Source organism: Habropoda laboriosa, unplaced genomic scaffold (assembly GCF_001263275.1).
Source record: "Habropoda laboriosa isolate 0110345459 unplaced genomic scaffold, ASM126327v1 scaffold143, whole genome shotgun sequence".
Classification (NCBI taxonomy): Eukaryota; Metazoa; Arthropoda; class Insecta; order Hymenoptera; family Apidae; genus Habropoda; species Habropoda laboriosa.
Genome location: NW_017100404.1, coordinates 2,957,607 through 2,981,948, shown reverse-complemented (window position 1 = coordinate 2,981,948; position 24,342 = coordinate 2,957,607). Strand labels below are relative to the sequence as shown.

Here is a 24,342-nt window from a genome sequence, read left to right as displayed (position 1 = left end):
TGCTAACATCCAGTATATAAGTGATAAACTGGCAGGGAGTACCGGGAGGAATAAACAGACAGTAGAAGTTATGCCAGCATTGTTCTAATTTAATCATACATGCCAGAAACAGGCAAGATAGTGGCCCAATCCTGTAGCGACCCTCGTAAGCAATCCGCTATATCTCCAACACTGGAATTCTTACCCACACTTCTCGGTTTCTTACTCGCCTCTTCAATACGCTTTCTGCCCTTATTTACGTATACATGAACTTACACCCTAACATCTAACATATCTTATCTTTAACCCTTACTTCGCGAAAAAATTAGTCTTCAATTTTCACTTTCGTAACGTTTCCCCGGTAAATTTCAACCATTCAACCCTTTCTTTCTCTCCATTAATTCGTTTAAAATTAATCTGCCCGCGTTATTTCACAAACGTGAAAATCTCCAAGCAGGTTGGAACACATAATCGAACGAAAACAATTTAAATAAACTTTCCGACCTACGTCGAATTCCACCGATCCGTAAAAATATCCGCGAGAATCGTAGGGAACCGAACGAAACGGTGTGTATTTTTCACCGTCGCGTATTTCTATCGAGGAATAACTCCACCGAAGAATTCCGAACAAATTGCTTCCATAATCACACCCCCATTTCCCCCTTCATTTACCAAACAGTACAATACTTACACCCTAAGAATCCTCTCCCCACCTCTCGCATTCATTCTTCTTCCCGCTCTCAAGCTCCAATTACCTCTTCCTCTCGTCTTTCCCCTTTGTCTCGCCGCTTTTTCCCGACATCGTCTTCGACGTGTACGCATCTCTTCCCCTTTATCTTCCCTTCTTTCTGCCCGCCCTTTTACCGTCGTATAAATTTCCGTAGATCGCCTCTCCCACTCTCTCACTCCCACTTTACCTTCGTCTCGCCTCTCCCGTTAATTTCCCCATGATCCGTGTGCCACTTCCGGTGTGTCGACGGACGTTCACGACGCGTTTAGGTCCGCTCTTTCGACGACGACCGAACCCGCAGAGCCTTGGCCATTCGAGCCCCGAATTTCCTAGTGTTTCTGCGGGGGGAGAGACTGTGTCCCGGAAACGCCTCGTAATTTTGCACTTTAACGGGTCGTCGAGTCGTTCGCGACGGGAAGCTGACGGTTTCCTCGACGCCGTTTCACCCACGCTGTTCCGCGAACGATTACGTCCGTGGAAACGAAACGACGAGGTCGATGGCTGCCCGACGAGCGTAAAACCTACGGTAGAATTGTTCCTGCTTTTGTCTCGTTGATCGGCGTGATAAACTCAACCGTGAAGCATTTTTTCCTGTTTAGTTTTTGGAAAATAGAGCGTTGATCAAAGGGAGAAGGATATTGTTCGACTCGGTGCAAAGTGTTCGCAAATTGAAACGGTTTCCGAAAATGGAAGTTTCATTGAAGGGAAGCGAGTATTTTTTGATTCGGTGTAAAATATTTGCAAATTGAAACGGTTTTCGAAAACGGAAGTTTGATTAAAGGGAGAGGAATATCGTTCGACTGGGTGCAAAATATTCGCAAATTCGAAACTTCGATTAAATGGAGAAGAATTATTGTTCGACTCGGTGCAAAGTGTTGGAAAATAAAAGAAAAAAAAAAATACTCTGCAAAGGGAAATCGACGTGTATCGATAATTAATTCAATCTTATCCACACTTCTCTCCGAACGAATATGTTCAAAATGATATTTCAGCGTTCATAGTACCATAACATTAGAAATATTACAGTAGCGAAACTATTCTAGAATAGATTCACCCCCGGTGTTATTAGAAACGTTAAATCACGCGCGTAAACCCTTAAGATTTAAAGAGGGTTTTACGTTACGGGCGCGAAATCATAGAAACGAAGATGGGAAAATTCAAATTAGGTATTAGAAATGTGAAATTGTAGAATCTGAAACGCCAGTTTAAAGCCAGGCTGGGTATCGGGATCTCAGAAATGAATTTTCCAAATTCTCCCCGAACGAGAAAATTTCCATCGGGGAAACTCTAGCCGGGAGGAAACCGCTCGTCCTCGTTCTTTACAACGTTCGAAGGAACACCGGGGTCTGGTTATCGATTTCAAGAGTCGGAGGCATCGTTAACGATCAAAGGCAGATCAGAGAGAGAGAGAGTTAAGTAAAAAAGAGCAAGTAGAGATTGTCTCGAAAGGCATCCAACCACGGATCGATACTTGACCGTCGTTTTGTCGCGTAGACTTCGCCGGAACGATGAGAGGCGAGGGTAGGAATATAATCGGTGTGGAACTGCACGAATTAAACGGATTTTATCGACGCGCCGCTCCGACAGTCGAGTCTTAAATTAAACTCACTCGTGCACCGCCGATGCACCGCCGCTACAAACGAGCCGCGATTATCGCCGATCGACTGGATTACGTATTTGATGAAGCAAAAGGAGGAAGGTAATCGAACGGAATGCTTTCGGCACGAAAGGTCGCCCGGGAGAATCAAAATGCCGATCAAATGGTAATAAACGCCAGTACGGTGGATGTCTAGTTTCTTCCTTGATGAACTTTCTGCTACCTTGTCGGATTACTTCGGTTAGTTTCCGTTGTTTCTTTGAAAATCTGGAGATTATTGATCGTTTCGGAAGACGACAGGATTTGTCAGGAATTTTTTTTTTCATTTTTGTAGTGAAGTAGAATGAATATAAAGTTGGTTTGTTGGTAAAATATAGCAGGTCAATATGTACTGTTTTTCAGAAATTGAATTTAAGGTTTGTTTTTGTTTTTTTTATTTAATATAAATGAAGAGCAAGCGACCTGGAATTAATGATTATTTAATTTAGAATAATCTTAGAAAAGATTACTTAAAGTAAATGACTTAATTTTGTAAAAAAATTCTTCATTTATTGTACTATGATTTGTGTATTACGATAATATTTATTTGATATTCTTATTTGATGATATTTTTATTTGTGTATTTCCAGTGTATAAAAATGTGATCTCTATGTTTTCTCACTGTGAAGTAAAAATAAGCATTTCTTACTTGCTGTGTTCTATCGGTATTACTGTATTTATTTAAAATAAGATTCACTTTTATGACAGAATTAGTTTTAATTATCCAAGCAGATTTTTTTACAATGATTCGTGATTTGTTTCCTTCGTCTAATTCTCCACTTTCTTTTTTTTTACACCGAAAGAGGACAAATGCTCTTCTTAAATCCACGAAAGGAACGACGTCGTTTCTTCGCTTTGTACGCCACGGTTTTGTTCTATTTAACAGTGTCGTATCTCGTTACTTCCGCAATAATTCGTAACCCCTGAAACAAAACGATCGTCCAGCAAAATCGCCTCGTATTTCGTTACTGTCGCCATAATTTTCCACGTTTTGCCCCTGTCACGAAAGACAGTGCACTGATCGTCGTTGCAAAAACAAGCATCACATTCCTACCACGGCCATGGTAGGGCAAAGAAGGGTAAAAAGAAATTGGGGAAAATGGAACGAGTTTTTGGTTTCGTTAAATATCGCCTAGCCGAATTCGAGAGAGAAATTTCCTAACGCGAGATAATTCTGCAATTGCCTGCGCGAGGTAAAATTTTAGTAGAAATCTAATATGAAATTTGGAATTTTTCAGTAAATCTGGAATATGAAATTTAACATTTGGAATTTTCGGTAAATCTGAAATTTGAAATTAGGAATTTTCGGTAAATCTGAAATTAGGAAATTTGAATAAATTCGACATTTGGAATTTTTAATTAGAAATTTTCAATAAAATTTGAAATATGAAATTTGGGATTGGAAGTTCAAAATTTGGAATTTTCGGTAAATCTGAAATTTGGAACATGCAACAATTCTCAATAAATTGAAAATGGAAACTTCGAATATCAGTCCCGTATATTTGAATAAAACACGCTGTCGGCGCAATTTAAACGAGGATATTACTATTCTTTAACGAAAGAAGTTCTAAACGAGTCGAACGTCGAGTCTACTTCAAAGGTCCGTATACTTTAGGAAGTTCAAACGTTACGAAGTTCCAAGTTCTAATTCGCGTGGAGTTCGTTAGTTTGCCAAGTTCCGGCGAGTCCTTTAGCGGCTCCTAACTTGTTCACTTTGACGTCCCAATTTCTTGTAATCGCAACGCTAACCGTAATGTCTACACTAACGTTTCCGTTTCAAGACCTCTCTCGCAAACTTTCTCAAATTCGTCTCTTTCTTACGCATTTCCCAAAATTCTCACAAATATTCAAAACGTTTCGAATCACTGTGCATTGCAAGCTGCACAAAAATTCCCCCAAAAAAGTTAGCATTTGTAATAATTTTTCAACGAATTTTTTATCATTCAAATCAATCGAAACGAGGTAAAGTGCTATGGATCTCCGCAACATCAATTTCAAATCAATAAAGAATTAGCAGCAGATTCAATATTAATATAAATTGGCAGGTGATTCCAAATTTTCGGCCGGTAGTGTATGTAACGTCACACTCTTCAGAGTTTAAAACGATCAAAACAAAAGTTAACATTAAAATTAATCTTTCTTACTAATACAACAATTCCTATCTTATCTTCACCAAAATCTGTCCCACGAATCGTTCTCCTTGCCCTAAGCTAAAGGGCTAAAACAAACAAGCCATCCAAAAAAAAAAATAATGTCAACCATCGAATTTCTCTTACCAAAGTTTGCCAAGAGTTTTCATTTAAGTTTTTACAAAAATCATATATCAACCCTTCGACTCGCGATTTATCTCGCCGTACAAAACAAATAGTTCGTCGTTTAACCAAAAATCAGCCGTAAAGAGAGGGAAAGCAAACATTCCTCGACGACGCTTTACAATCTTCTCCCTGCGAAGCGTAAAAAGCGTCATCGTAATGAAGAAGAATCTTCTTCGTTAACCTCCTTCAGAAAGAATCTCCGGCATAATTGCACGATTCCGTTGGCTCGATTAATTAACCATCCGATCGTGAAGAGAGCCTCCGGTTCCAGCGCTTCTCTGCCGTGGCAGTTTTTCTTCGCCGGCTCTCTTCAGCTGGCCGCATCCGTCGACTCGGAGGCCACTCGTCGGAAGTACTTACGTGTTCTCCTAAGTGACAAAAGAGCGCGATCGTTAAGCTCCGACGATATTCACGGGAGCACAGGCCACTCGAAGACGAGATGTGACCCGAAAGAAAAGCCCTCGAAACTCTTTGCGCGGCGCGAAACCAGCCGTTGCCACGTGAAAACCGGGGGCCGCGATGCGTCTCACGTAGAACGCACGTGCGGCTCCGCGTACCGCTCTCGACTTCGATTCTCCGCGTGGACCGTGTCGCTGGCGAACGATTTGCGACGTGAATGAAAAGTAGGCCGCGCGATTTCGCCGCTGGACGTTCGCTTGGAGACGGCGATAAAGGGTGATCCGGTCGAGGTGGATCGAGACAGAGACGAAGCGCGAATTAGTCGAGGTGGATAGAGCTTGTTGGAGATCGTTGGTGGTAGGACTTTGTAGGAATCTTAAGCTTAGTAGGACTTGGAATGGAGGTGTAAGGTAGAGATGTTTTCAATTTTTCAGCTGTGTGGTGCACTGTGTTGTCGTATTCTTCAGGTCAGGCTTGTAACTTAATACTATTATTTCTTTATGTGTATGTACTTATATAGATAGATCAATCAGTGATGTTTGAATGTTATTAGACGATATCAACAATTTTCAAAGGAGATAAGTAATACGTAAAAATTGCAATGTGAAAGGGAGATATGGATCCCTTTCTAATATTTCCGTCGATACATAAACATTGATACTTTTACTAAAACACGGGACCAAGTTGGAAATAAGAACATACTTGAAAATGTTAAAAATAAATAAAAATATAAGGCGTTTTGGTCAAATGAGTTGTAGATTATCAGCGTTTGTAGATAATATAAAAATAATATTATTCAAAACAAGTTTGCCTCGTATGATAGAACTGTGGAATCACTGGTTTTTTAAACTATTTTCTTTATTTAATTAATTTATACGAAAATCAAGAAAAGAGGGTTAAATTTGAAAATATTTTGCGTATGCATATTATACTATACACATTTTTCAGCAATTAGAACCTAATTAAACCTAAAAAAAAAACACACACAGAACACCATCAACGATCGAACCTTCAAAACGAAAACACGCCATCAGAGGAGCAGATAAAACCTGAAATGAGAATTTTCGTGCCAGCTTTATTAACCCTCCCTCGCTTCTCGATAAATCTTCAGCGAATAAACCGCTCAGTTTCCTAATGCACCTCGATTGATCCTCCGGGAGGATTCGAACAATACTTCACTTTGAAGTGCACATATGCCCTGAAATTGCACGGCGGATCGACGCGCACCGCCGCGACGCGACTCAACTCGATGTTCTGCGATTTATCACGGCATCGAAATCATCGCCGGAATAGCAATGAGCTCTCTTCCGTGTGCTGTTGGTACCGCGGCGCTATAGACAAACGCGACGCGATTCGATTCGATTCGATATCGTCTCCAACGGGACTCGAGTCTTTGATGTTCGATTTCGCCGTCGGAGCGTATCCGTGGCCGCTCGCGGAATCCATTTCCCCCGCTTCTGAATTCGTTGCGCAAATTCGACGGTTAATGGATGTCCACTTTCGGAATCAATCAGGCTCGGCGCGGGGGCCAACGGGCGCGGCGAAAATTAATGTGCCCCCGGAATTACAGTGAAATCAAATGAAGATTAATTTTCGTTTGAGCGACGCGAGCGCGCGGCCTTCTGTCGGACCGGGACCCAATCATACTATACCCCCGGTTGCTCTATGTTTTGCAGCGCTGCAAATACCGCAATTTCGGCCGTTTCGTTAAACGGTCGGACGGGAAACTGCGGTTGGCTGGGATCGAAAGCATCTTTGAAATTAAAATTGCAGACGAGGGTGGTGTTTGGTGAGATTCAGTTAATAGTTGTTTCTAGTAGTGAAAATGTATCATTCTTAAGAGAAATCATTATTTTGTGGGCAATATTTTGTATGAAGATTGATTGCAAGGTCGATCACATTAAGAAGATTAGAAAACTCGTCGTCGATATGATTTGTCACAATTTGTGTAATATGACAGAATTTTTGTAAACCAATAGAATCTTTGCAAAGAATAAAAAGTTTTAAAAAAGTTCTGACTGCTGCTGATAGTTCTGGCAATACATAAATTTGTCTGTAGGCAAACATTTATTGATAACAAATTTTCCTTGTATGTCTACAACGCGTTTCTGTACTATGTCTGACCAATAACGTGTTATTCCACTTAAATCGACCGCGTCAAATTTATTTTAGGTTTTTTCACTAGAAATCTGTTAGAAGCTGTTTGATTTGCTATTGCACACATTCACATGTAACATTAGAATGACTATCTACACTGACCTGACCGTTTTTTGACTATGTTTCACCAATAACGTGTTATTCCACTTAAACCAACGGCTTAAAATATTTGTTTTAGGATTTTTCGTTATAATTCTACTACAAGCTTTTGGATTTGATATTGCACACGTTCACGTGTAACGTTAGAATGACTATTCCCACTGCATTATCCAATTATTACAACTTCAAACAAATTATTCGAACTCTTTCAGTATTTTAATTTATTTCACTCTTCACTCCTCACCGCAAATAAGAAATTCTTGCTCCACTTCTACGTACAATTTCTACCACTCAATCAGCTTCAGAAAAAAAAGGAAAAGTATGAAAGTATGCATTTCATCTTACACTCTCACTCCTTGAAACGAAGATTTCTCTCGCCCTTTTCAGCGAAAGGAAAATTACGAAACGCCATTCTGTGTAACAAGCTGCAGCGTTCTCGATCTACGCTTAAGCCTTGAGCTTTCCTCGACGTTTCTCCTTTAACATTCGCTAACATAAGTTGCGCAGCTTCCTCGAGGCATGAAACAGACGAGAAGAAGGTTTGCTCACGAAAGGACTTAACCGAAGGAATTTCGCGTTCTACCTAGCCATATTATTAGCACGCGTCGTTCTCCTTTTATCTCACGAGAGACCTGTGTGTTCGTGCAAGATGGATAGAGAGAGAGCGGAAAAGGAGAAACGAACGAACGTTTTTTATTAGAATTTTTATTGCATCGCGCGATAAATTCCCGTTGGTCGAGGCTCGAGTATCGCTTCTACGCGCTGCAGAACCGTCACAACTCGAAGAATTTCAATTTTCTTTGCTGTAACGATAAAAGCGACGCTGGCGAATTCTGGTGTATCGGTGAGACGCGTTGCGAGCGAAATTCAAAGGTATTCACGGTCCTCTGGAACTCAGGTGTTGAGTTTAAAGCTTCGATTCGGTTCTATTGCAGTTAGAGGCAATTCACCTTCTTGTTATTAGAATGTTCAATCAATGGACTAAAATATGCTTAAATTTAGTACGTGGAAATTACTGAAATATTGGAAACTTTCCAAATTTGAATACTGAAAATTTGTAAAAATTGAAATATTGAAAATTTTTTAAAAAATTAAATATTGGAACCTTTGAAAATTGAAATATTGAAAATGTTCGAAAAGTTAAATACGGAAAATTTGTAAAAATTGAAATATTGAAAATTTTTAGAAATTAAAATTCCAAAAAGTAGCAAGTACAGTATTTAAAAATAAAGTTATACCATGTAAAATGTACACATTGTCGTGTATTTTACACATTTAATTATTCAGTGTTAAAAACACCTTGAATCGACAGCGAATACACAAAGAATTCGTTGGAAAGATGAAAAGAAAAAGGAAGCTCTGTGGCATGAGTTGTGATTGTTAGAGTGACAACGATCAATCGCGAACATCGTAATTGAATACTTAATTTCATGGTAATCGTATACTTGGAGAGTGCTCGATTCTTCAGGGGTAGAACGAAGAGGAGGATCCTTGAATCGGAAGATGTTTCCATTAATTGCCGGGACACAGGTGTGAAAAGAATGCTTCATTCTTCGCTCGACGCTTTGTTAGGCGAAGTGCTGCTTTGTGTTCCGGAATTAAATGTTATGCTGAAGTTCCCTTTATGTCTCGAGATCCGTGTCTGCCGCTTTGGTTATCGTAGCCGAGACTAAGCAACAGCATCAGCTTACACACTATCTCTTCGCTCGTTGATTTTTAATTGTTTATTTTTCCTCGCAGGTATCCTTTGAAGCACATTAGAGATACTGAGTATCTTTAAATTTTGGGACTTTATAAAAATTATTCATTACTTGAAAAACCAGCTCTGTTGAAATACACTTCTGAAATTTCCTGTTGTTGCAAGAATTCTCTTCTAAAATAGCTTTGGAATTTGAAGAATTGCGGTAAAAAAAATTAATAATTATAGACACATATCCAACTGTTTGAAAATTAATAATTATAGCCACATATTCAGCTATTTAAAAATTAACAATTCTAGACACATATACTGTTGGATTATTTCTAACAACACCCTATGGAAATAATCAAGTGAGGACAAAAATGTCTCCGGGTTATTTTAAACAAAGGCACTAGGACTTCCACCAGATGCATCTGGTGTTCGTCTTCGAGTCACTCACTGCACAATGCCATACCACAATGTAAACAGTTTCTAGGTATAAGGGGACCCCAAATTTCTTTTGGGGGTCCAGAAACAGTCCTTCAGAAGATTCAATAGAATAAAGACGTTTCCTCTGAGACCGTAAATAAATCGTATATTACAAAGTGAAAAGACTATTTCATTCCTTAACCCATTTCCAATATATACTAAAGATTAGGCTATAAATATATCGAGAGCGCCTTAAATAATGAATTTCCTTCGCAATACGCGTGTTTTATACTAGCTCTATTAAAATGCACTTGAGAAATTCCCTATTGTTGCAAGAATTCTCTTTTGAAGCAGTTTTCAAAGTTGAAGAATTGCAGTAAAAAATTAATTTCCTTTGCAATACGCGTGTTTTCAATGGTTTTAAAAAAATATGTGGTATTCTTAGGATTCCTTCAGTGACAAATAAATAATCAGGTGATTTATTGTCTGTTTCAGCAACAACAACAACAGGCGCAACAGCAAGCCCAACAGCAACAGCAACAGCAGCCGCAGCAGCAACACCAGCAGCAACAACCGCAAGCTAACTCGCCAGGAGGCGGAAACGTGGGGAAAAGCAGTCCTTCGCCGGGAAATTCGGCATCCCCTGGCACCGTGACGGCAACCAACAAGTCGCAGACCGAGCCAAAACCGGTCGAGTGCAATTTGTGCCATCGGAAATTCAAAAATATACCGGCTCTCAATGGTCACATGAGACTCCATGGCGGTTACTTCAAAAAGGTGAGCTAGCCTCGCTTCCAAGCTTTACATAATATTAAAATTCAATTTCTCTGTCTGTATTTGCGTGAAATTATTTTTTATTTTTGCCTTCGTTATTAAACATCTATGAACTGTGATGGACCGAACAGTGAATGGACCTTGCAGAATTTTCAAGAAAATAATAATTACTTTCTGCGAATAATTCTACGAAGAATTGTATTGAAATGGATTTAAAATTGTATGAAAATTAATGCAATGCAAAATTTACAATTTTACGAATTTACGAAATTATGTTCATTACGTGAAAAGTGACGAATTTTCAGTGATAATCACTTTCTAGGAATAATTCCACGAAGAATCCTACCAAAGGGATTCAAAACTGTGTAAAAATTAATGCAATTCAAAATTTATAATTTTACAATTTTACGAAATTATGTTTGTTACGTGAAAAGTGACGAATTTTCAGTGATAATCACTTTCTACGAAGAATTCCACGAAGAATCCTACCAAAGGGATTCAAAACTGTGTAAAAATTAATGCAATTCAAAATTTATAATTTTACAATTTTACAAATTTAGAAAATCACGTTTATTACGTGAAAAGCGGCAGACGATCATTTTCCAACCGTCGCTCGTTCGAGAATGGCCGCGAAAACATTCGCGAGTATCTTCTACCGTTGCACCTGAGAATGGAGAAAGAGAAATGGTGAAAGAGAACCGTTGGGAACAACGTGTCGTTCGTTCTTGGTTGCGCATTTGTTCCGGCCGCTTCATCAATTCTCCTCGAGACGGTCTCGAGATGAAAATTATACAGAATCCGGCTTTGCTTACCTCTTCCACGAACACCGTTTCATCCCGCGGGTGTAGAATTGAATTTTCGAGAAGAATTTCACGAAGTTTACCAAAGGCTACGGGCAGGCGTGCAAGGTTCAGCGACATTTCCATATGAATTTGCAATCCCAGAAACTCGCACGCGGAGAGCTTCGTGTAATCAGCCGGTGATTTCATGAAAATCCCGCCGACCGAAATGCAATCAACCGACGATTTCATGAAAATCTCCGCCGGTTACGTTATACGCGGCTCTTTTCTTCGCGATCCACGGGACGATAATCACCGGAGAAGAAGAAGGGAGAGGCTATTATTCTGCCGGTGGTTCGAAGAGTAAGATTTCTTCTGTTCTTTTCTTGGATACACAATATCATCCTCGTCGCGGGAGACACGATTAATTCCCTACTCGAATAATTGGCGAGGAAATTAGCGAACCTTGATTTGACACGTTGCAAAAATTATTCGAGATCATTTCTGATAAGAAAATCTCTTCATGAGTTACTCGTATTTCTCAATAATGTAAATTGTATTAAGAAGAAACAAGGGTTCGGGACAACGACCATAACTTCTAAGAAAATTCATGTTTTACAGTCAAACTTTTTTCTTGCATTTGTCAAGGTGCTTTGTAACTGTGGTTAAAAAATGAAAAAATTCCATCCAATAGGAAAGGCAGAAAAAAATCTTGAAAATTGTCACCTTTTTTAAGGGTTCAAACAGACGTAATCCTCTAAATTAACATTTCTTAATTCTGTTTGTACGTTCTCCCATAATAATGTAAATTTACAATAACATCGTTCTTGAATTGTTTAATCTCAGCGTTCAAGCATATCTTAATCAGTTATGAAAATGAAAATTCTACACTGCTCGCGCAAATTCAGTTATCATTCCCATCGAGGCCGGTAAACGTTTCCGCGTTCAATCTCACCCCCATCGAGATCCTCGAAAGAAAGTTTCCCCGAACGAATCTCTTTCAACGCTTCCCTATAAACGACACGCCGTTCATTAAGACATTTTTAATCAGCGCGGAAAGAGGCGAGGCGAGAGAGAGAGAGAGAGAGAGAGAGAGAGAGAGGCGACAGGCTGAATTAGAGAAGTTGAACGAAGAAGGTGGGAGAATCGCTGATCTTTCTATTCCGACGACTGCAACAGCCAGAGCCTCTTCTTTGACCTTATTAAGAGCCGCTCTGTTCCGAGTCTGCTCACGGAGAGATGAGAAAGAGGGAGAGAAAAGTATGAAGCCGAGCAGATCTCTCCTCGAGATTCCACCTCTGATTTCTTCTCACTTTTTTTTTTTCTCTTCTCTTCTTCCACCCACTGCGACGATTACCGCACAGAAATGCACCGTGAACCAGGAAACCGGAATTTCAGGCTGTGTAAATGTACGTTCGCGAAGTCGATGCACGACGTGGTGATTTTATCGGTCGACCGTGATTTTTAAGTTTGCCTTTGTTGTTTGAAGGTGTGTCACGTGGGTTTGTTGTTCTTGATTGGTTAATACAATTCGCGGGAGTAATTGTGAATCGTTGAAGCGTCAAATCTACTTTTACAGCTTCTGTATTGACCATCTGTAGGCAAACTTGTAGGTTTATGTTCAAGTCTAACTTTTTCACTGTTCTAGGCTTTCAGAAAATCTGAAAAAATTCCGGGATACTTGTCGAAGTCTCTACTACGCTATAGAATCGTTCGTTAAGTCATATGTTTAAAATTTTCTTCGATAAACATCGTTCATTCCGAAGAAACACAGTAGTGACATTTCGCCTGGGTCATTAACGACCCAGATTACATAAGGAGAGACAAAATTTCACACAAGTTCCCGGCACTGTTCTCAAGAAAGCATTCCCCTCGAAAGCATCCAGGATTATTTATCAGTGTTCTGAAACACGCGTAGCTCGTCAAACTTGCCACGAACCCTCTACGAATCACTTTCAGTCTCCCCGGCACACGTGTCACTCGGTTTCCGCTGGTATCTCCGTTCGGAACAACCCTCGAAAGACAAACGGAGAATAAAGAGAAACAAAAGTTAGAAAGCAGTCGATTGAGCAAAGATTGAAACCAGTAAACGAGCAAAGATCGAACGAGAGGGAAAGCGGTGGCAGCGGGGCGAGGGTGGATGGAAAGGTAAGGCGATGATCGAATCCAAATGAACCCATTAACAAGCTCTTTGCTTCCACGGCGGCGTCGGCGGCGGTGGCGGCTGGAGACGGAAAGATTGGGAGGCAGCACGGTCGGAGAGGGCCGTGCAAACATTGTCTTGAGCTTTCTCCATTATGTAGATTGAATCTGAACCGGTTACCAGTGGGGTTTTCAACGGGGCTGCTCTCGTTTCGAGCTGCAGTCGAGTTTTCAACTCGCCACCACTCACTCACGCTCTCTCTTTTTCTCACTCAAACTCTCTTCTCTCTGTCTCTGTCTTTCCCTGTCACTCTCTCTCTCTCTCACTTACACACTCTCGTCTCCCTTTTCTCTCCCTCTGCCTCTCTCTGTCACTCTCTTCTCTCCTTTCTCTCCCTCTGTCTCTCTTTGTCACTCTCTCTCTCTCTCTGTCTGACTCACGCTCTCTTCTCTCTCTCTGTCTCTCATTCGGTCACTCTCTCCCTCTCTTAATCTATATCTGTCTGTGTTTGTATGCTTCTGGTCCACGCGCACCCAGCGTATCCAGTTTCGCGTCCAGCCTTCCGTTCATGCGACCACGTCCGGATCCATTCATTTTGATCTGTGTACATACATTCATATTCATGCTGGTGGCGGGGCCTTTATGTTCGCCATGGCCCGTGTTCACGATCAAGCATTAGAGGTCCACGGCCACCGTTCAGAGACACACGATGAACGTTCATGGTTCACGAGTGGAGGACAGAGGCGTGAGTGCATTCAGATATTTGTAGTCAACTCGAGAATGCTCCATGTACGCTGTTAATGGGTCCCCACGCGAGGGAGATGCGTTCTTCCTCGATACGAAGAAGATTGTTGCTTGTTTCCAAGCAACCGATTTTTTGCACGAGTTTGCACCGAAAATTTTGCACGATTGAAAATTCAGGTCATTTCAAGTCTTCAAGTCACTTTCATGTATTAAATAAATAGAGTCACGTTTTGAAATTCACACACACTTTCTTCGTATTGTCACAAGTTTCCAATAAAGTGTTTATAGATCTATTTCAAAATGATAATTAACCGCAAATTTTTTTGAACTTTCATGGTAGTCAGATTGCCTATCGCATAATTAATATACGAAGCATTGTACATGTACGTATATCTAAAAAATTAATATATTCAGAGACACATCCAATTTCTTCTAAACTTCACAGAAACCTCGGAAATTCCGTCCAACAATTTCACTTTTACACATTTCCTCCATCTCCTCGTTCCAATTAAAAAAATACCTCAACATAAGTCTATATACTTAGCAACATCACGTTTACTAAAGAAAATTCAGTCCTGTCTGACTTATAGTCGATTCCATCACTAGCAGCGACTACCTGTACTACTGAATCCACAAAAACTACAAGAACTTCAATTCACCACTAGATACACGCTATTCCCACAATCATTCCAGTTATAATCCTTCGTTTCCTCGCTAGAATAGAAAAATACTTCAACATAAATCTCCACAAACGAAAATTCACGCTTGTCTGACTTATAGTCGATTCTATCACTAGCAATAACTACCTACGTACCGCTAAATTCACGGGAAAAAGCCTCTGTTCCTCTCCGGTACACGAATCGATGCTCTCGAATCCAATGCTCTTTCCTATATAACGAACGAAACGGGATAACGACTACCATCGAGAATTATTAAACAGTTTTGATGGCTTTTCATCCAAGTGTGTTCAGATTAACGCGCGTTTTATTTTCCCGTCGAAACACAGAGAAAGAGATGGAAGAAAGAAAAAAAAAAAACACGAACACTATACAATATATAACGAAATAATATTCCTCACGCTTCGTAGCCACGCGTCTGAAAAATCGCTCGCGCGGAAATCGTCGGCACAGGAGCGGTTTAAGGTTTTGTCGGGCGAACGGGATTAAGAGATTCACCGGTGACTTTTAAATAACACAAAAGTGTCGAGTGCACGGTGGAATATTTTTTCTCCCGCTCGCAAGTTCGCTCTCGTCGATGTTCCCTTCTCCCCTCACGATTATACCGTAATCCTCGAATAAATGGAATTCGGTCGATTGCTTCCGCGAGATAAACGACGCGGAATTGAAGAAAAATTAACTCCTCCGCCAGATTTCGAGCTCGATACAATGACGAATTTGTTGCAAATTGGTCGAGTTCTTTTTCTCTTTATTTTTAACAACACTTAACCGCCGTATTTGATTGCGAGATAAATAAAATAAAAGCAGTAGCATTTTTTCGGAGGAAAATTCGTTGTAGAAATTTGTAAGTCTGTGTTTATCTTGCTTTGTGAGATACGGCGCGCAATTAAAAAGTTGGCAAAAAAATTGACGAAGTTGTTATCGGGACTGTGCTGTCATAGATACAATTTTTAAACATGTCGAACACCTTTTTTCACGATAATTCACCAGGGGCAGCGAGAAACACGATGTTCGAAAAACCGAGTACAATTTTGGATACTGTTTGCTGGTCGATACCAGTGCTTTCGACTCAGTATCGCTGTTAGTTGCGGAAAAATGATAATTTAAAATAATCAGTAGTAAAAATTTAATTTAGAAAAGAACGAATTTTTCGCGTTCGTACGATTTTAGAGTAGAAGTATAAAATAATTGTAATTCCAGTGAAACAGAATGGATATTATGATCGATCTCGTATCGTCGTAAATCAAATAACCAATTTGGCTATATTAAAATTAGTAGAGCCTCATAATCAATCTTTCATAATCATAAATACACGTGTCAATGTGTGCAATGCCAGGCTGCCATTTCAACGTTAATTAATTACCGCGTTTAATCTTTTCCGCCGTAGAATTCGAAGGATTTACATGATAAATTAGAAACAATTGGTACGGTTATTGATGGAAATCGTGGAAAATTTCAAGGGTGAAATTAGCAGGCAACGTCGCTGTGAAAGACGGATGGCTGAACATTTGTAAAACGACGATTACCTTTTTATCGACACTGTACACTCGTTAACATTTGTACTCTTGCCCACGCCAAAGTGAGTACAATACGTCGAAGCTGCATAATTCAAGAAAATTCGCCGAATTCCCCCGTGATCCAATACCCGTACAAATATCTGTTCTTTTATTATTAAACGAAAAAACCCGCGAATCCATTACACGGCATTCCGATGATGTTCATATTGAAATTCCTCGAAAGTTCAATCGCTTCTTTAATTAAACATCAATTGAAATACTATTGGGGCATTGAAGTAATACTTAAAATTTCGTAAAATCGACGAAGATTTCCCGGTAAAGCTACAATTTCACACGATTCACCCATTTGCATTATTATTAAAGACACCGTGTCTGTGCAATACTGATAGGAACAACTTGATCTAGAAAATTTCAGAAGCGTTGTATAGTTCGTTCGTCCCAAAAGAAAAAAAGAGGTAAGACGCAATTTATACAAAATATTGTACGCGAAATAATTAATCTAGATTGTTAAAATCAATGAAATATGAAGTTTTTCATTCTTCCTGCAATATTTGCATTTAAATTTAATGAAATAATGACGCAAAACGAGCCAATAAAAATTAATCGTTTCACGCAAATTTCAATCAATATTCATACACACGTCCTTGCACCCTGGTATTAAAACAACGCATAGACTGTTTAAATTAAAATCCCACGAAAATTCAATCAGATTTTTCGATCGACCAACCCTAGTACTCCGCTGTTCGAATAGAAAATTCGACCCGTACACGTTTAAATCACGCCGAGCCTGTAAAACACAGTGCCGTAGGAATATCGATGCGCGCCCTGCGTGTTTGGGGAAATGCATTTCCGAAAGGACAGGACCGCCACTTAAAATCTTCTCCTCTGAAAAACAATCGCACGATCAACTAGAAACCCCTTCGCTCTCGGCCGGCTGTCAAGTGGAATAGAACACAGAAACAAACAAATAAAGCGTAAAAATAGAAGGAAAGAAGAAGTCCGGGGAGAGGGATGGGGGAAAACATGGAAAAAGCGAATTCCTGGAACACGCGTGCGGAGCGACGAGTCTCTCTCTCTCTCTCTCTATTCCCGTGCCGGAGGGACGCGGAAAAAGAGGAGAGAAAAATAGAGAGAGGGTGAGTGGAGGAGGCTTGGGGGATAGAGAAGAGGAAAAAAGAGTCGGACGTGTGTACATTACGGTACACAGGAGAACTCGCGTTCGAGGCTGGAATCGACACGGATCGAATTGATGAGTCGGAGCCAGCGAACGTTCCGCAATCAATTCCGCGCATTAACGGCCGCCGATCAATATTCATGAAGCGAGCGCGGTACGCCACGTCAAAGACAGAGTTCAATTTCGCGGCAGGTGATATATATATATATATACATATGTATGTATATACATGCCGAGATACAAATATGTATGTGTAATTATTGTTCCAAGGGTGTGTATTGTTTGGTTTGGAAAAATTAACTTGATCTTGAAATCTACCCCCGTTACTTCACCAGCGAGGAAATTATTTGTGTAGTATTGTGTCATTCAGTGTATCGGACAACTTTTGTAGGAACATTTTTTCGATAGCTTTAGTTTCTTCTGAGATATTCTGCTGTGTTCAGTTAAAAAAGACACCCTGTATATGTGTAAATATCAGGCAAATGGCGACGGACTTTTGCGGTTATTATGGTACAAAGTAGTGAAACTTGGAATAATTGAACTGTTTGAATGATTCGGATAATTTTCAAATGTTGAATTCTTCATTCGGATAAGTCGAATATTCGGTGTATTCGAGTACCAGTAGAATTCGGATTTCAACTTCGAATGGTTGAACATTGTGTAAGTGTCATATCAAGTGAAATATTCGAGTATTCGGCACAATCCAAAATTCCAACACTCTGGATATTCGAATTATCCTAATTAAGAATTCGTATTCCAAATAGTCCGCACTATTCGAATAACTCAACTATTCGAAGTTTGACAACCCTACTTTGTATCACTGCAACCGCAATTCCATTACTGTTCCCATTCCACTTCTCATTTTCGTCATAACTCCCTAATAAAGCTTCAAACAACCTACATCCATATAACATTTTCTTCTCATCTACACCCCTAGAACACACTGACAAAGGTCGTTCCAAAAGAATTTTGACACCCGGTATATACACGTGCGTATACGTGCCGCTATGGTATAAAGCGTATAGAAATGCGCGTGAAACTACATATCGAAATAGCGGATAGGAAATTGAGGAACAAGATGACGATCAGCGATTACCGGAGAGAGAGGGGGTTCCTCTCTCTCTCTCTCTCTCTTTGTCTTGCTCCCTCTCGCTATTAAGGTTTCATCAAGATGACGACGCGGTGCCGCGTATCACCGTGATGCATGGTCCTCCTCGAAGGGGAAGCGGCTCGCGCGAAACGGGACGAAGATACATGCGTGTCCGACGTGGACGTATGCTAATTGCCGGTCGCGGCGTCCGAAGGACTGGCACAATTAACCCTTCGTTTCATCGGGACCACTAATCTACGGCCCCCACTGTCCCACCGATCGAAGTATCAGCGGCCCGCTCTGGATGCGTTTCCGATTAACCGGTTGCTCCGTGATGGACGAGACGCGGGTTATGGGCCGCGTGGGGAACGCCTGATATCGGAGGTCGTGCAGAGATGCGTCTGTGTCGGTTAAGATTTGTTGAGGAAATGGGAAAAGGGGTCGACGCGAACGGTAACTGCTCAATGCGCTGGTGATTAATGGTGGTGTTCGATTTAATTGGAGGAAACTCGGAGGAGATGATTAAATGTATTGTGGGAACGCGAGTGTTTCTTAGATTTTTTTTCTTTTTTATTGTATCTTGTGACACGAATTTGGAAGGCAGGGTTTTATTTTCAGTACTTTTGCTTGTAGGACTTTGTGAGATTGATTGAGCGGAAGAAGTTGTTGGGTGAAGATGGTTGTATCATTTCAGAGTTTGTTCTTTGAGCGCGTTGAAAAATCAATTTAGATAGGAATTTAAGTTTGATGTACTTGTACATGCGTAGGTGTAACGGACGATATTGTTCACTGTTTCGTATAAAAATAAGGGTAGATAAATTTCTGCAAATGCACGATAAAGAATATTTTTCATTTATATCCGTTTTGACGGTTTGTACTTTTTAAATAGATCGCCAAAGTGCAAACACTGTATTCTTTATTCTAAACATTTTATTTTAGGAATTTTCAAGGGACAAGTCGTGTATTTAACTTGTTTGCTAGCTACTATTACAAAAAAGGATATTTCTTTTAAAAACCTTGACACACTTATCAATCCAGTGAAATACTGCGGATAGACAAATATTTACGAACGACAGTGTGTTATAACTATGATAGAATTATTTTATTTGAAATTACCTAAAATGAACGATTTTTAAATTGTTCCCTCGTCTACACTTGGCAAATTATTTTTAACCGTTATGATTAATTTATCGAAAATCACATAGGCATGGAAGCGAGAAAAAGTGCAAATAATACAGATCATTATTCGCCAGTTACTTCTCTCCTCGCATTTCCCCATCCTCGGCCGGTTCTCGTTCATCTGTCATCTTTATCTTCTCCCCGTTCTCTTTTATAATCCTCCCTGAAACGCCTGATCTCTTCAATCTCATTCCACGAACACCCTCCTCTTTCTTCTCTTCTCCTTTTTCATGTTACTTTTCCGCTGAATTTCCTCCCTTTCTTGATCCCACTCTCTCCCTCCCTCTCTCTCTTTGCCGCGCTTAAGGACCATCTAACATCCTAATCGATCCGCCAGTAACGAGCCCTGTAAAATTAGATCTCAGACTATTAGCGAATTATAGACTAGGTCAAGTAGAACCTACAATGTTACGCAATGGGGAGCTTTGTGCTAGATCGCTGACCAAAATCCTTAACGAGATCCTCGGGATAGGCTGGTAATTTTTATCCTGCTCTCTGGATATTGATCAAACTGCACTGTCAATTGTTGTAAAAAATTAGGTGATATATGCGAAGCTAGGTGCAGTAAGAGGATATTATTTGTGAAAATTATTGTCTAAAACGTTTGGTACGAAGGAAAATAATTTTTTGACACGTTGTACTTTTAACTACTTCAGGATGCTGAGAACAAGAAAAGCGAGAAGAAAGAGGTCGTGGGGCCGCCCTTGCAAACCGCATCCGTCAGTGTGAGAGCACTCATCGAGGAGAAAATTATACAGAAAAGAACAACTGGTAAGTTGCATTGATAATTCTAACGAACTGCATGTGAGATAATGTGAAAAAGTATTTTGCTATGTTTGCATAAAATTCGTAAACCGTGACGTTTGTATTTATTAATTTAGAAAAAAGTCAGATCCACTATAATCGCCGTTAATTACAAACTGACAAAATCTAGAATAAAGTGAAGAATATTAAAATGTGAAGTTGAGCGATGGAAAAGTGGAAATAGAGATTTCTCGTTCTTGTGATTCACGCTCGTATCGGATGCCGAATAATGACATTGATATAGCGTTAAATAACGTGGCAATTGAAATGGGAATACGATTTCGATGATTTATATAGCCTGAAAGGTATCTCGATTCGGCTACGTCTATTTTTCTTCCTGTCTTCCTTCATCTCTCTCTCTCTGTCTTCGTCATAGATACATTTCGCCAGCTATAATCGTAAGGAGCGAGCCAAGTTATATTAACTGTCGAGTTACATTAACCTTCCCTTGGATGTATTCGGCAGTCTGACGTGACATCTACAAGGATAATAGTTACACGGAATATGTCGCTGAACTATTCCATGCGCACTTGTGGATGCTTAAGATCGGAACGGAAGTAACTTGGATGATGGGGAAATTCGCTCGTGAACTATAACGAGGGAATAATAAGTGAAATTAGAAGAACGTTTTGATACAACTGTAGAATGGCAAATCTGTGGATATTATTAAGCACTCGAGTACTAATTTCCGCGTACTTGGAATATTGCACTAGGTGCCGTCTGAAGATTGAATGTATTGCGTTGAGAGTCTGACTGAATCTTTGTTATTCCTAATACAACTGATGGTCTGTGTACTAACACTCGGTGGTCTTAAGCTAAGTCGGCCTTCTTATCGAGTCGTCCCTTTTCCAAATCTTCGAAAATTTGAAGAAGGGACGCGAAGGGAGGTTCTTAAAATTACTAAGTGACCTCCCATTGCGCCCGGAGTGCGTCACGTCCTTGATGCGCCCGGAGCGCGTCACGTCCTTGGAGCGGGGGTGACGAAGCTGGTCCTTGCTGGACGGAATTTTGACAACAACACAGGGGGGAAAACCCGGCCAGGTCAACTCTGACTCTCCGACTCGTTCGGGAGGTCAGGTACCGAGAGGCCTCGGTAATTGCATTGGTTTCGAAGACCCTTTGGGGGTGACTTTATGATACCTTGCCTTACTGACTGAACAGTAGCCTATTCTTTAATATTTGAGAAATTCTAAGTGCCGCATGTTGGCTGCAAACCGGTCTGCTAAATTAAAAATAACGGTTTGCTGAACTAGAAATCACGTATCATAAAATCGTCCCCTTGCTGTTCTAACAGATATACATAGGAATACATGTGTAGGATAATAACATTTTCATTTAGAGAACTTCCTTTGCTGATGTCTCGGTGATAGAAAATTTGGTGCTTTCAATTTTTAAAGGAATAATAATTCTTATTTAAAGAATTCTATTGCTAATATCTCAGCTTTTGAAAATTTGGCGCTTATGGAACTCTGCGATTGTTTCGAGCTGGTTTAATTCTACAGTGTTCAGTGGAAGATTTGTATCAAAACTTGTAGCAGCACATATATTTTCACAAACATCGTTAAATTCTTCAAATCGTATCCACAAGCAACTACAACTAACTCCAATCCTCGCAATCTTAAACTCTACCACTAATTCTAACAAACCACCGCAAGAAAAATCGCAAAAAATTCTTCTAAAGCAACACCTACTCACAATCACACTTTCCAACCTTCCAATCATCGCTCGTCCCTAAAGATCGCTTCCACGAAGAACTATTAACGCGATCAGGGTGTCCAGTCTTCTCTGTCGAGAAGAGAAAATTCGCGATGTTTTCTCTCTCTCTCTCCTCTCTTCTTTACACCATGCATCTCACGTATCCGTTTATGCATGTGTGCGTCTGTCTGTCTGTCTGTCTGCCTGTCCGTTCATGGAAACGTGTACATTTGCCAGAAGCTCGCGTGGATATTCCAGCCAGCGAGAGGAATCGCGCGGCCTCTCCTCTTCGCCCGCTCTATGGACTGCCGAAGAATCGTGATTTACGAAGCGGGCACGCCAGAATATTTCTCGCATTGTCCACGTTCGAGCGATAAATCAAGCCGCGCCGCGCGATGGCCCTGTGCCGGCCATGTTGAGGGGCCAAAGAGGGTGGACGGGAGCCGCGCTTTTGTAACAAAGTGCGCGTCGTTAGCGATTTATGCGCTATTTCGCCGTCGGCCGCTCTGCCAGGAGCTGCGGGAGACGAGACTATCGCTCTTTTCGCGGGGATTCTTCGCGGTATGCCAACTTCCCACCGCCTTAACGTTAATGCGGGTGAATTAACGCGACCTGAAAGACGTCCTAATACGTCACACTCTTAATCGTCAAAAGAAACACCTTCATGAATTACAGTCAAAACCACACCCATACACCGTTCGAAGAAAACGAAATGAAAAACAAATACGAAACGGTAATTGCAAACATTTCAAACACAAACCACAGTTTAACGAGCGCGCCGAAGTCGTTCGACAGAGCTGATTTCACGGCGATAGGAACGTTATTTTTCGAAAATCGGACCGGGGATCGATCGATAAATAATTCGGCTGGATCGTTCGTCGGGCAGGATTCACTTGCTGACGACGCATCGCATCGCGCTGTCCTTCGTCGGCGCATCGATGCAATTAGAGGAGGATTTCTGGTCGAGTTGCTCGTCGATGTTTGCCCACAGTCTCGGGAGAAACGACGTTTAAAATCGTGACGATGTCCCGTTCACGTGCAAATATTTCGGTACGAAATTTCCGATTCTCTATTTCGACTGTAATTTCCAGGTGAACCGAGGCGTGTTAAAATTTCGGAAAAATTTTTAATATCTTCTCGCTGGTATTCCTGCCTTAATTTCGTTCGCGAAAAGAAGGAACAATGCGGCGGAAATTGGAATGAATATTTTTCGAATTTTGTTTGAACAATTGTATTCTCATTTGACACCACGCTAACGTATTCGCGAAAGTACGAATATTTCTGCTAGTACGTGATTTTATTGTTCGTGGAACAAAGGGATTGGATTCTTCTTTTCACCGTGGAAATGAACGATATTTGTTGAGATTTATTTATACACCTCGAACGTCTATTAAAGTTCCTAATATTGTCTGACTATTGGTGGCCTATTCTACTGATACGTAGCTGGTACAGAATGGCGAATAATGAGACAAAAGGAGCGGCAATTTTCAAATAAATTGTAGCTGTGTTGAATGAGAGGTATGTGTATCGAATTCCTGGAAAAGTTAATTGCTTATCTTGCATATTACAACTGACAAAATATTGAATCAAACTAGAAAATAATAAGACAAAAAGATTGGCAATTTTAAAGTAAATTATGCCACTGTTAAATAAGAATATACTTACATGTTGAGTTTCTAAAGAAGTCTATTTTTTATCTTATAGATTACTCCTAAAAAAAAGTATTAAACAATCTTTCACGTCGTTATCAAATTACCGACACATTTATACTCGCCCAATATTTTTTTCGTTCCATTAGTAAATAACCACGTGCACTGTAATTAAACCGGAACCTAAAAACCCCCCTTATTTCCCCGCGTCCATATTTCAAAAAATAATTTATCTCGCTGCACACAGAAAGTTCCGTCGCGCGCCCGCAAATTTTCCATCCCAATAAAGCTGTTATTCGACTTCAAAGTAATCACTCTGCTTGGCACGCGCGTCACACCTCTGCCCTACCGGCTCGTCCCTACGCGGGACGACGTAGGAGAAAGGAATCGAGAAAAAAAGAAAAATATATACATATCGCCGCACGTAACGCGAATCCTTTGACGAAAACGCCGCCGTACATTGCAGCAAACGCGATATAAATATTCATTGCATATTTAGAGGGGTGGGGGAGAAGCTGCGTATTCACCCAACGAAACATTCATAAGCAAATGAATTGATTGTAAATAAATAAGTGATTACAGGCAGCGTGGTATATGCCGGTTGAATGTGACAACGCGTTGGCGGCAAAAATAACGCGAATTTTAAAGCAATTACCGGTAATGCGGTAATAGGTAAAATCCATAAAGCATTGCAA

At 40.5% G+C, this 24,342-nt stretch overlaps 1 protein-coding gene across 1 annotated transcript in view; it reads left to right on the top strand.

The window, feature by feature from the left end:
• Nucleotides 1-24,342, top strand: part of LOC108575340 — a 413,517-nt gene that overhangs the window by 360,034 nt on the left and 29,141 nt on the right. The window contains exons 11-12 of the mRNA XM_017938107.1: nucleotides 9,954-10,199; nucleotides 20,156-20,270. Of these exons, the coding sequence (XP_017793596.1) occupies nucleotides 9,954-10,199; nucleotides 20,156-20,270 (361 nt within the window). The remainder of the gene's footprint in view (nucleotides 1-9,953; nucleotides 10,200-20,155; nucleotides 20,271-24,342) is intronic.